This window comes from Anopheles marshallii, chromosome 3 (assembly GCF_943734725.1).
Source record: "Anopheles marshallii chromosome 3, idAnoMarsDA_429_01, whole genome shotgun sequence".
In the NCBI taxonomy this organism is placed as follows: domain Eukaryota; kingdom Metazoa; phylum Arthropoda; class Insecta; order Diptera; family Culicidae; genus Anopheles; species Anopheles marshallii.
In genome coordinates this window covers 20227521-20239810 of record NC_071327.1, presented here as the reverse complement: position 1 = coordinate 20239810, position 12290 = coordinate 20227521, and the positions used below count along the sequence as shown (strand labels likewise).

Genomic DNA, 12290 nt, shown 5'->3' with positions numbered 1-12290 from the left:
CGTCGTTCAGCTCGTAGAGCCCGTCATCACCGTATGCCTAAATCTGGATTGACATATAGAAGATGGTACCCAAAGTTTCCACCTCGGAGTCACCGATGGCTCTCTCTAAGAAGACTAAGAGTAAGCAAGCTAGCCTATCTCCTGGGCACAGACTCTTGCAGGTTTCAAAGGGCCTTGAGAATTTTCCATCCACCAGCACCTGACATGTGACGTCGATCATTGTCATACGTACTAGTCTGGTAAGTTTGGCCGGGGTTCCAAGAGAGCTCGTTGAGTCGCACAGTTACCAAGGCTATGCTATCGTATGCGGCCTTGGAGTCAATGAAGAGATGGAAGGAGAGGAGCTGTTGCTTCACCATCGTCATCAAGAACTGTCGCATGGTGCAGGACTGATCAGTGATTGATTTTTCCTTTTCGGAATCCTCTCTGATAGTTTCCAACCATCTTCTACAAACCATTTTTCTTGATCCTGCTGTATAAGGGAGAATATGTTGTAGACGGTATTGAACACCGTAATACCCCTGTAATTGCTGTGTGCTCTAGCTTATCTCCCTTCTTGTATATGGGGTAGAAGATACCAAGATTCCAATCATAATGCATCGATTCACTATCCCACACCTCTGCGATAAATCATCAAACAAATCTCCAATAATCTGCAAGATTGAAATTTCCCACGTTCTGACAATTAGCCAATGTGACAGCTCAGTAACCGATTAGCTGGTCGTCAATCCACTGTCGTCGAGGTGCGAGATCGAATATGCGAATTATCTGATAGTGCCGTTATTTTTGCACCTGCTCGAACAGAACCACACATCCACACCTGTTGACAGTGCAGATCGGTCGGTTGCGATCGTGTCGCGTAATAAAAGTCCCAGCAGTAGGCTTTGCGATATTCCTAAACACAATCTGACAACCGTTTGGCAGTTGACGCGACTTGAATAGCATTCCCTGCGAGCAGGGATACCGTCTAGGACGACCGCAGTGGCTCGGTTTCGATTGAGATAATCTTAGCGCACAGTTCACGCAACCAGGTCGCTTTATTCGATTTCACGCTAGGACCGTCGAACGGCGTGTGCAACACAAACACATACCCAGCAAAGGTAAGATATACACGTTAGCAATTCTGTTGCGTTTCAACAAATTAGTACGGTTCGGTTCCGCAGGGGCTCCACTGTCACCTGAATTCTTTCCCCCCCCCCCCCCCCTCCGCTCCTTGGCAACCGCTGTTCCGCTTACGTACCGCTTGATAGAAGTTTGACCACAGCGTTTCCCAAACATTACAACTTATTTATAACACTCATTATGTCACTTAGCGGAGTGAAATATTTTAGCGGCATGAATGATTGCGCTAATCGGTAAATATTTACCGATTCTTTGCCAAACGGGTGAGGCGCGTGCAACCTGCACCGAAGGGGCATTTTTCCGGGCAGCGCCTTCAGCCGCTGAGATCATTGAAGTCCGTCGGTTTGGTTTTCGCACCGAGAATGGGCACACGGTTGACGGTGTCGCAAGAGCAGGGCTCAGGAATGGGGAGAAAAGGGTAGCGCCGTTCGTTTAAATTGTACCAATAATAACGGCGCGTTTTTTTTTTTTGCCTTGCTACAGCACGGAAAAGGGTTAGACCGGTAGGGCCGACCGTGATTTAATGTGCGCGGTATGCAAATCCTGACTGCCGTACATTATCATATTAGTAGTTGTATAATGTGAAAGCCTAATTGATATTTGAGCGTACGCGGTGCTGTGGCTGCTGACGGAATACCACAAAATGGCGCCTGACGCAGGGACAATAACTGTAAATTTTAAAGTTGGGAAAGGCTGGTAGCATTAGTCTTGGTTGAGATGGAATATCTACCTGCTAGAGTGACTTATAATAGAACCCCCGAGATTTGAACCCAGATTGGGCCAATTAGATGGAATTCTATTCTCACTTTCATAGTAATTAAATCTGAAGTTAAAGGAGCGGCTATTGCACCAATTAGATGGAACTCTATTCTTATTTTACTTTTATTTTAATCAAATCCGATGTTGAAAGAGTGTCCAGGAACAGCGTTAGGATAATTGGTTCCAGCTCTGTCATGTTTACGATCTTGATTCCGCACAATCGGCTCGATCACATAAATTTCACCCCTCATTTCACTCCGTCCGAAGAAATGTTGCATGCGCAAAGGTGACAATAATCGTTATCCATTAACAATTCCATTAAACTGGCCCGTGGCAAGGTATCGCATTAACCGGTATCCCGCCAGCTCTTCGACCAGAGCACAATTAGAAATCATTTATCATTGCATCATATAGCAGCAGTGAAACATGATTTCTGCATCAGGATATGATGTGCCTGGCGTCGCCACACGTACCCAGGCTTGGCGCCGTGACGTAAGAGCTGGAGTATGTGCAGCCAAGCTATGACGCAGGAAAAGGGCTTTGGTGCAGCAACCTTTGTAGTTTCGCAAAGTCGCACTATTCTTCGCCGGCAATATCTCACTCCACTCTGCGGGGGTGTCCAGTGTCTGGGGCGGCCCGTTTTGCAGGTCGCGAGTGCTTAAATGTCACAGAACTCTAAATAAAGCTTGCCCGGTCCAGATGGTGCATAGATCTGATAAAGACCGAGCGAATAAATGGGGGTTGCACCAATTCGTGAAATAATTAAAATGTCACAAAGTAGGCCGTTTCCCGTTTGCGGTGGGTCATTAAACGGAGCAAATGTTAGGTCTGGACCTATTGTTGTAGTTGTTTGCAGGTATTTATGAGGCATGGACAAAGATTTATCATGGAAAGGCAGTGAATACGAGCAATCAATTTGAAAGAGATTTCCGCTTCGTTTTCCCACAGTGTCTGTTCGAAGACTTGCCACAACATGGACCAAGATGCACTGATGCTCAGCAACGAGTCGGGATTTCAAACTGATTGGAAAAGCCTCTATCACCGAGATGCGCTGCTATGGGCGTCTCACGAATATGAGGCAGATTTTATAATGAAGCCACTGGGGAAGCTCGTATTTTGCCTGGCGAGACAATTTAATCTCTCGCCGGCAATAGAATTTACAACCATCGATACGCTGGAGCTGCTACTGGTACGCGCCTTCCAGAGCTGGATGAAGTCATCGCCGGAGTCGCTGGAGCGCAACCAATCTGCCTTTTTGCACCAACTCCCAATGTACGTGGTGGCCGTAGTTGACATCGTTGCCAAGTACATACACATTGGAATAAAGTTGGATCTAACGGCTCTGAAGCGAGCGGCCAAAGTGAGCGATTCCAGCACAAACATGCTGGCAGTGGAGTTTGAGGTTATTAAGATTTTGGACACCGAGGTGCGTATCAATGGACGAACGTCCGGAGGGAAAGGATTTTATGGGGATTCTTATTATGGCGCACAATTTCAGCTCCGATCGTCCCTGCTATTGGGCGCATTTGAACGTTTTTCGAAGCAATATCTAACACCGCTGCACATCGCAACTAATGAAAGCGTATGGAACATTGGACTGAGGCTGTTACGTTTGGTCACCGCAGAACGAACACTCATCTACAATAGGTATTATCAAAGCGTGACATTGAGGCACGGCTACTACAACTTCCCTCCAACTTCAGCCTAAAGACATCGATGAAGGACAACGAATGCTTTCGACGCTTCAAATCCAACAAGCTGATTCTGGCGGGTGCGATCATCATCACCGTGCTGTACGTTATACCGGCAACGCGCCACAGCAAGGCAATCCTCGACAAAGTCATCGAACCGCTCGCTGACGATTGCTGCGTACAGGCAACGAATCTGATCTATCTCCGGGACGCAGTGTTGCGTGTTATACGCGGCCCCTGAGCAAAACCGTCGGCCGCACGATCTGGTGTCGTTGGCCGCCGTTCGTGCATGCTTTATTCGCATTCGATGTAAATTAAATCAGAACCGAGCATGTAAATATTCATAACATATTCGTAGCGTGTTTTGATTTGGCTTTCGTTACATCTGCGGCGGGAGCTTGTTGGAAGTGAATGGTGCAAGAGCTGCGGAGGATGGGGAGATCAAACGGATCTGCAGTGTCAGAAACGATTGAATCGTCAACGGGGGGAAAGTTGGTATGTGTATTTTTTGCCTCCACGAAGATCGTTTAACATCAGAATCAATGTACTTTTTTTTAAGTAAATAGCAATACACGGGGCAAGTATGCATTTCCGCGTTTTCGACACCTGTCGAAGGGGTGGCAGATTTGAAATGATGTGGTAATTACCGTACTAGGTAATGATATATCCGGGAGATTATGGCTGTAAGTGTCTGGTGACTTTTGAACTAAAATTCTCTGATGAGGCGCAATATTTCCAACACAAACGATCTAATATAGGCAACATTCCAGGCAGAAGCATGTCTAACAGATACATTTATTTACGCATTATTTATTTACACACCTTCAACCACAACAGCTGTTCTGTGCAACTTGTCCAGCAGCAGCACTTCCAAGAACCAGCCCCGCGCCTATGGAACGGGAAGCCATTTAACGAAACACGTCCGCAAACGCCAACCCCCGCAGCACGATCAGTTTGGAATTCAATTTGTAAAATTTGTTTCCCGATCACCCGACCATCGGCCGTCGTGCCGGTGCGCGATCAATCATCTATCGAATTCATTCGTGTCAAAGACAATTGCAGTAATTTTCCTGACCGTCCGGCACAAAAAACGTTGGGTGAGGACTTTGTGTGAGGTCTCCGTCCCTCGGGCGGCGACCGGGAAGTTCCGCTGGCCGTGGCTTACTTTCGGTTTCATTTCACACCGGTTGGCGGACGAAGTTGTGCTGAGTATCCCGTCGGGGATACCCGTCCGTCAGTTCCGGGGGGGGGGCAAGTGTGTAAAGCGAGGTAATCGCGACACCCCACGGTCTGTCAGCCTGGGCGCAAGACATCTTGTGACCGCACGTAGGCATGCAACACATCACATTCCTCGCCGGCTCGCGCCCCACCGTTGGATGGACGAAAGTGAGTGGCCGATGAAGTTATTACGTGGTTGGGGAATGGCTGGATAGGTGTGGGGTCGGTGTGGGCGACTGCCGGGCAGAAGCGGATAGTGGCCGGGGAAAGGAACTATCATTGAACGATTATTGTCGCTCACGATTGAAGCATTAAGCCCCCCCCCCGGGGGAGTCGGATCGGCGTTTAAACAATTCCCGCCAGTTTTGTCCCCATGGTCTAATGATTATTAATAGGTGTGCGGGATTAATGTAACGGATATTGGTAACGTTCTAATTCGGAATTTTGCGTGATTATTCTATCCAGCTTCAATGGTTTCAGAATGTCCACAGACGGTGTAAAGTGGTGTAATGGAAAATTATAAGCTAGATACACCAATTTGCATCAAAATATGCTTGCAAATGAGCCATTCAGTTCAGAAAAAAACTAAAAGTTTGAATCGAGAAGGAAGTTTGAGAAGTCTCAAATGATTTATTTTTTGCAAACTTCCTCGGGCGGGTTGCATCAGTGTTATTTGCCCACCGGCAAGTACTTACCCACCGATCGATCGGTGGTCCATTATTAAAAGCCGTGGGTCACTGGAAGGTCACATTAATACGTTCCCTTTTTTATTCTGCCATCGTTCGACCGCACTCAGAACGCGGCGCACCGTTATAGTTCGTTCAATTTTCCTCCCTATCGGTGTGGAACGATCGGGCCAGGCAAGCGGTAAGGCACACCACCGCCCGATGGCGCAACGAATAGGAACCGCAGGCCTGGCACGGCAAAAAACCCTGCCCCCGCTGACATGCACTTGGCGGGAAATTGCTTCACATTCTTATTGCGAACTTCGACAGCGAAGGCTGGTGGAAGGCGAGCTACGGCGTGCCCGGGAGTTTCCTGGTAATCGAACGCAACCGATCGATCGTTCGCTAATGTTCGCGCGTGCCGATTGCGACGACACTCTTCAGCGTTGGTTTTGAGCAAAATCTGGCACCATACGCACGCGTTGGCGCGTTGTCACTAACGAGACCCGCAAATTGCCCCCGTTTCGGTCGGTTGTTGGCGATTTCAGTCGCAAACCTGCGCCACCGTCTTTGTCCGTCCGGATGACAATGATGTTTGCGGTGCGCCAAAAGTGTTCGTTAATCGACCCGTACACGTTGACGGGCCAACTGCATTAACGCAGGTCGCAACATTAGCACACACGGCGGCGAGGGCATTCGGAGCGGGAGCGAACTAAGTGTACACTTTGTAGATCTGCCGTGTCGGATCCGATCACAGCTTCCTACTTTTGCCGCATCGGCCCGTCATGGGCACGAGGATTGTCATTTCAATGTGGCAGCACGGAGAACCCGCTTCTTGAGGCATATGTGGGCTTTTTTTTTGTTTTGCTCTATGCTTACAACCGATTGGTGGTGGTAATAGTTCCAAGGTCCGATGGTACCATGGATCGATTGGTGCCCGGGGTTGGCCCGAAGCCCAGTTTTATCAGTAGATCGCAGATCTTGCTGACCCCGTCACAAATACCAAAGCGACGAGCGGACCGAAGGGGAGTCCAATGGGCCCGGGTCTGACTGGTGGCAGGTCCGTGGGTGGTGCTTCTGCAACAAGAGGAAGCAACCGGTAGCTAGCGGACAGTATCCGCGGGTACTTTGTGCGACCCGGCCGGTACAGGAAGCGCGATCGATCGGTACGGTTCGATCGACACCTTCTTCGGTTCGTTTCACTGCAGGGCGTGAACACCGGGCGCGAAGTTCAGGGCCACGCTCAGGAATTCACTTTCGGCGGCGAGCGTGGACGACGAGCGATTGTGAGTTGTCAGGAAGTGCGCCGGTCGTACGGACGCAATTCCACTCAATTTTTGGCACGGTTGGAAGGTGCGGCACGACATAATTTATGCATGGTTGTTAGCCAGAGCGGATGGGTTCGTTGCTTGTGCCGGCGTTGAAATCCTTTCGAAAATAGCTTTTTGTCACATTTTATTTAAGGTTTTTTTTGTTATGGGTTACGGTTCACTTGGCAAAAGGTTTGTTCCAAAGGTGTAGAATCAATAAAACAGTAGGTGCGAAATAGAATGTTTCTGCTGTTGATTTGTGGCTTTTTGCCGCGCCGGCGAAACTAATAGGACGTATCGCTTAATTTATGTTTCTATTTCAGCCATCAGATTCGATTTGCAAACAGCAATTAACAACTTAATCGAGCTGTTTAGATTGATGGTTTTTGCTTGTACTAAGATCAAAATAAATGCTAAAGATAACTCGCCGTTATGTTTTCAGTTCAGTTTCACAGTAAAATATTGCTCGGAACAATTTTCAACACCATTCTGTAGGAAAGGGGCACCGTTTAGTGAATGGGTTTGCTCAATGCGTGTGTAAACATTTCAGTGCCATTAATGAGAAAATAAAAAAAATACGCCCGAAAAGAAACCGAAAGCGAAACAGGTGGGTATGGAACCGAACGGATTGACTCATCGTGTAATTGATTTCGCACCACAAGAGGCTTTCATTTATCCCTGTTTTGGGGCGCTGGTTCGTTAATTAGTGCGCCAGTCATTAGCGATGGTCAGTGTGCGTGGGCGTGTGGTGGCGTTCATCATTAGCTTTATTTTAACGATCGTCTGCAGCAGCAAGGCGTGAACCGTCAATTTCGTACCAATCGCACCGGAGATGGTTATGCCAGTGCCCGCGCGGGTGGCTTATGTCAATGCGCACGATCGCTGCATCGCTAGAATACGTACGGGTGCTGCACGCGACCACAACCGCCGAACCGTTCCACCACTAGGCAATGACGCCCATGGGAAAGAATGCGAACCCCGCATCACACCTTCCTCGTGTGTGTTTTATGGCTACTGCTGCTGGCCCTTCCCGGGCCTTCGCTGCACCATCCCGGGCAATTTGCAGGACATCGGGTTCGGGTCGCGACACGCTCCTGCATGTCCATTCACTGCGCTGTCCGCAACAGAAGTGTGATCACCTCGCTGTCGATCGGTTTTCGTCGTTACACGCAAATGCTGCAACCAAACCAATCCTCTCAAACGTGCGCAATGCGCTGGATCTGGTTTTTTTTTTTGCATCGCCGGGGCAATCGCATCGATCGAAACCGTGCGGTGTGTGTTTGTGTGGCCAGTTGTGCCGGGGCCTTTCCCTTCCGTTTCCATGTCGGTCTCTTCGGTGGCGCTCACTTTCGCTAGTTTGACGCGAAGGCGAACTGGACCGTGGCGTGGACGACGGGTGAGGCAGGAAGGGTGCGGGTGCGGTCCATGCGGATGGAACCGACACAGCAAAGGACTGAAACTGAAACAAAACAAAAAAAAATCGAAACGACATATTATAAAGAAAACTGTAGCACGGTATACGGTGGCCGGGGTAGACGCAGAATCATACTTTTCCGGACCGGCAATCAAGGGCAACTTGTTGTTATTTACACGGTCGCGATGTGGCGGACCAGTACAAATAGTAGAAGGTGTAAAGTGCCTCGGGTAGAGCTATACAGTACATGACAAGATGGGAGATATAGCACACACTACTTCGAGTAGGTGGTGAATTGCTGGAATTTTTAGCAAGATGTCTTTGCCGTCTAAATTTTGAGAGTTGGATTTGGAAACTGTTGGAATTGGAAGAGTTGGAATGAAAATTACTTTGGAAAATGAGATATCATTAGTTTTAAGAGTCAGCAAATTCTGACCGACTGACTGAATGATATACGTGAAAAAAATCTCTGATGATTAATGAATCTCCAAAGATTCTCAATGTCTGAAGATTCCTGAATTTCTAAAGATTCTTAATATCTGAAGATACCTGAATCTCCAAAGATTCTTTATATCTGATGATTTCTGAATCTCTAAAGATCAATATGCCTTAGCAACTATACTGAAACTTTGTAGCGTCTAAAATATCTGAAGAATTGACGACTCCCATTCATTTGAAATTGTCTAGTGTTTGAATCTTCAAAGATATCGACACAACAACCTCAAAAGGTCTAAGGACTGCCATTTCTGACTTTTTTTGATTTTTTTTTATCCGGACGAAATTTTGGGCCGTACCTGTTGAGTGAGGACTGGCACCGCGACCAAATACACCAACGGACCTCCGAATTCTTGAGAGTCTTTAATACAGTCTGAGGATTCATTAAGGTTCGCGAATCCGAATGAGATTCATCCCAATTGATTGTCTACATTTAATACAATTATTAGGCAAAGTAATCTTGTAATAGTGGAGATTCGTGAATCGATTTTGTATACAGTATGGCAAGATCTACTTTTATGTTCTTCAAATGTTCCTCCCTGTCTCGGGAGTCCCTAACACGATATTGGTGTCTGTGCGGTCTGGCCATATGCATGAGCTGATAGACTATTACCCAATCAATGGTACTCGGCAGACATCCTCGACGGACACTGGGGAGTTAGGAAATGTGAGTTCAACTGTTGGAAGTCTGTAGAATTCGACTGGTCCTTTGGTAATGCAACCTCTTATCGACTAGTTTTTTTAACATGGAATTTAAACCCTGTATTACAGTTTAAATGTCCTAAAGCTAATTTCATCTTCCTCAAAACTTGTTAAGGTTTAAGGTGGGACTTAACATCTTTATCGTCATCATGATCATCATCATAGAATTGAAGGAGTATATAGGAGTTTTATAATTATTAGTTGATAAATTACCAATATTTCATAAAAAAGTATTCTAAAGTAGCTATTCTCATTTGAAATTGGAACCCCAAAATCAAAATTTCAACACAAAAAAAACCTTCCAATTTAAAACCGCGCCACGCTTTGTTTTGCACTGTTATGCTCATTGTCTTGTCATGGCGGAATGTTTTAAATTTATCTCTGCGTTGAGGACTTTTTCTGTCATCGTTAAACACGCTGTGTGTGTAGGTGTTTTTTTTGTTCTCGTTCTGAAATTCTGTTCCGCTTCCTCCGTAGTACGCATGAACGCAACTTTAATCGGTCGGCAAACCTTTGTAGCCCCGGAGCCCCGGTGTCACATTTGGCGCTTTGGGATGGGTGGGAGGTAACTGGGGCGGGGTCAGAGGTTGCGGATGGTGGGGTCGTTTTGTGCTTGGGTGGGTGCGCTCACATACACCCAATTTCCGTACTGACGCATGAAAACCGGCCCCGGTGTTAATTGTACGATCCGACGCTAACATCGACGAACGGCACTGCTCACCCACCGAGATCGTCTACCGCGCGTAAGTAGGGGGTTCTGCTGGTGTACTAACTGTACTCTCTAAGTATGCCCGATATCGACTACGAAACGCGAGGGAGCCGATCGGTGCGAAGGGAGAACGTTTGGTTCGTGCGTTTCGTGCCGTGTTCGTTCGTGTTGGGAGCTGGGGGGTTTTGCCATTGGATCGATTTAGGATAGAGAAAGAAATCGGTGGCGCTCGTGGGCGCCCTTCCCTTTAATTGCACGGTTGGCGGTTTTGTTTGGGTAAGGGCGGCGGGTGGCGAAGCTTGGCCCGACCGCAGACCCAGTAGTGGGTGGGGATGGTTAGAACGCGTTTCGGCCGAGGATCGACACGAGATCGGACGGGCCCGAACCGAACGCTGGGTGTGGTGTTTCTACTATAAAAGACTGGTATTGTCCTTTCGGTGATCAGTATTCGGTACTCGGTTTGGAAGTTTTGTGTTAAGCGAACAACAGCCCGTGTTTCGGTAACATAAAAGTCCAACGTTGCTGTGTGCATCAGGAAGATTTCACGCTAGAGAAACATCAGCCCAAACTGCCCAACAAACATGTTCTCCAAAGTGGTAAGCAAGTCGGCGCAGGAGTCGAGAGGTCCTGAGAATTTTTGAACTGTGCCTCTGTGTGCGTGTGCTTGTGTGTGTGTGTGTGTATTGGAATGTAAATGGCGGAAGTGGATGTGACGAGGATCGTGGATCCTCGAGTGCATTGGTGGTGCGGTGCGACGAACGGCGAGTGAACCGCTTCCGTGTTTATTTGCTAACGTTGTGTTGTGTGCTCTGCTTTGTAGATCGCTGTTTTGGCCTTTGCCGCCGTGGTTGCCGCTAAGCCCCAACATCAGCAAGCCGCCCAGTATCCGGCCGGAGTCGATCCGTCCCGCTGCCCGTCGTATCCGAACTGCGACAACGCGGCCCTGCACAGCCCCAACCCCTACAACAACCATGCCGCCAACCACTGGAACCCGAACTGGAACGCACAGCCAAGCTGGAACCCGGCCCCAGTTCCGGCACCGGCACCGGCCCCGTACTACCACGGTGCTCCTCACTCGTACCAGGCTCTGACCGGTCCCAGCCACAACTACCTCGGAGCGCCCGCCCCAACGGCCGGAGGAGACCGGTAAGTTGCGGCACTTCGACCGGACCTTTCGAACCGCTGTTGCTGATAACCTCCTATTTCCCAACAGTTACCCCGCCGGTGTCAACCCGCAATCGTGCCCGAACTATCCGTACTGTGATAACACCGTCCAGGCTGGCGTTCACCAGGCCGCTCCTCTGCCAGGATACACCACCCGCCAGTACCCGGCCGGAGTGTCCCCACACACCTGCCCGAACTTCCCCTACTGCTAAGATACTCGCCACCACGCCTTCTTCTTCTCCCACCTCATTGATCTACTCCGTTCCAGTTCTTCCCACGTACGTTCTATCCTTCTGCTCCACCGACTTTCATCCTGCCCAAAGTTTTGCCATGGTTGTGCAAATGACCAGTACTGGTTTGTTTTCGTTAGTGTTTTGTGCATGAAATACTGCCGCATTAGTAGAGATGTTACGTGTTCCTTAAAGCGATTGATCAACAGCATGAACGATAAGAGCGCAACAATTCCAAACATTGGAGAATCTGTTTTGGCAAAAGAAAAGCCATGTAAGAACAAAACAAGCATATCTACAGCAATATCTTCATCGACTATGTTATCTCAAGCGTGCGATCGCACACATCGCAAATGAAATTTGAAATGCAATTGATTTAAGAATCAACCAATCGGTGTTCCGCCGTACATTTGATTATGCGATCCATACGAATCATCCGAAATTTATTGCCATCGTTAGGACCGTGGGTTTACTATGATTTTGGAAACGCTGGCCATACGTCATATTACTTACATGATATCTACGATGATGTAACACGTATTATGAAAGCAGTTTGAAAATGAGTAGTAGGGCACATACGGTGCGATGCATTTGTTTAGTCGCACCTGATACTTTTCTATTTTATTTTTAAGTTTTTATCTTTTAAAACATAATTTACAGTCATTTCCCGAGTTACGTGACACTCGAGTTATGCGAATTTGAGATACGCAAATCTCAAACACAGTTCAACTCTTGACAGTTCGTGTAATTTTGTATGTGGAAATTTTTTTTTTATTTGTCAAATTTTAAATTTTCCCAAAAATACGATAGA

General features: G+C 47.8%; 2 protein-coding genes across 2 annotated transcripts; both read left to right on the top strand.

Moving 5' to 3' along the window:
- Positions 1-2854: 2854 nt before the first annotated feature.
- On the top strand, positions 2855-3813 carry LOC128712327 (uncharacterized). The gene is made up of 3 exons (XM_053807223.1): positions 2855-3307; positions 3380-3528; positions 3585-3813. The coding sequence occupies exons 1-3, from the start codon at positions 2855-2857 to the stop codon at positions 3811-3813; spliced, it is 831 nt and encodes a 276-aa protein (XP_053663198.1).
- A 6853-nt stretch (positions 3814-10666) lies between these two features.
- On the top strand, positions 10667-11461 carry LOC128713341 (cuticle protein 1). Its single transcript, XM_053808199.1, has 3 exons — positions 10667-10681; positions 10906-11231; positions 11299-11461. The coding sequence occupies exons 1-3, from the start codon at positions 10667-10669 to the stop codon at positions 11459-11461; spliced, it is 504 nt and encodes a 167-aa protein (XP_053664174.1).
- The last annotated feature ends 829 nt before the right edge of the window (positions 11462-12290 follow it).

Coding starts and splice junctions, on each gene's coding strand:
- LOC128712327 (XM_053807223.1), top strand. CDS start 2,855: ATGGACCAAGATGCACTGATGCTCAGCAACGAGTCGGGATTTCAAACT. Junction 3,308..3,379: donor TTAAGATTTTGGACACCGAG/GTGCGTATCAAT, acceptor GCACAATTTCAG/CTCCGATCGTCCCTGCTATT. Junction 3,529..3,584: donor CGAACACTCATCTACAATAG/GTATTATCAAAG, acceptor CTCCAACTTCAG/CCTAAAGACATCGATGAAGG.
- LOC128713341 (XM_053808199.1), top strand. Junction 11,232..11,298: donor CCAACGGCCGGAGGAGACCG/GTAAGTTGCGGC, acceptor ATTTCCCAACAG/TTACCCCGCCGGTGTCAACC.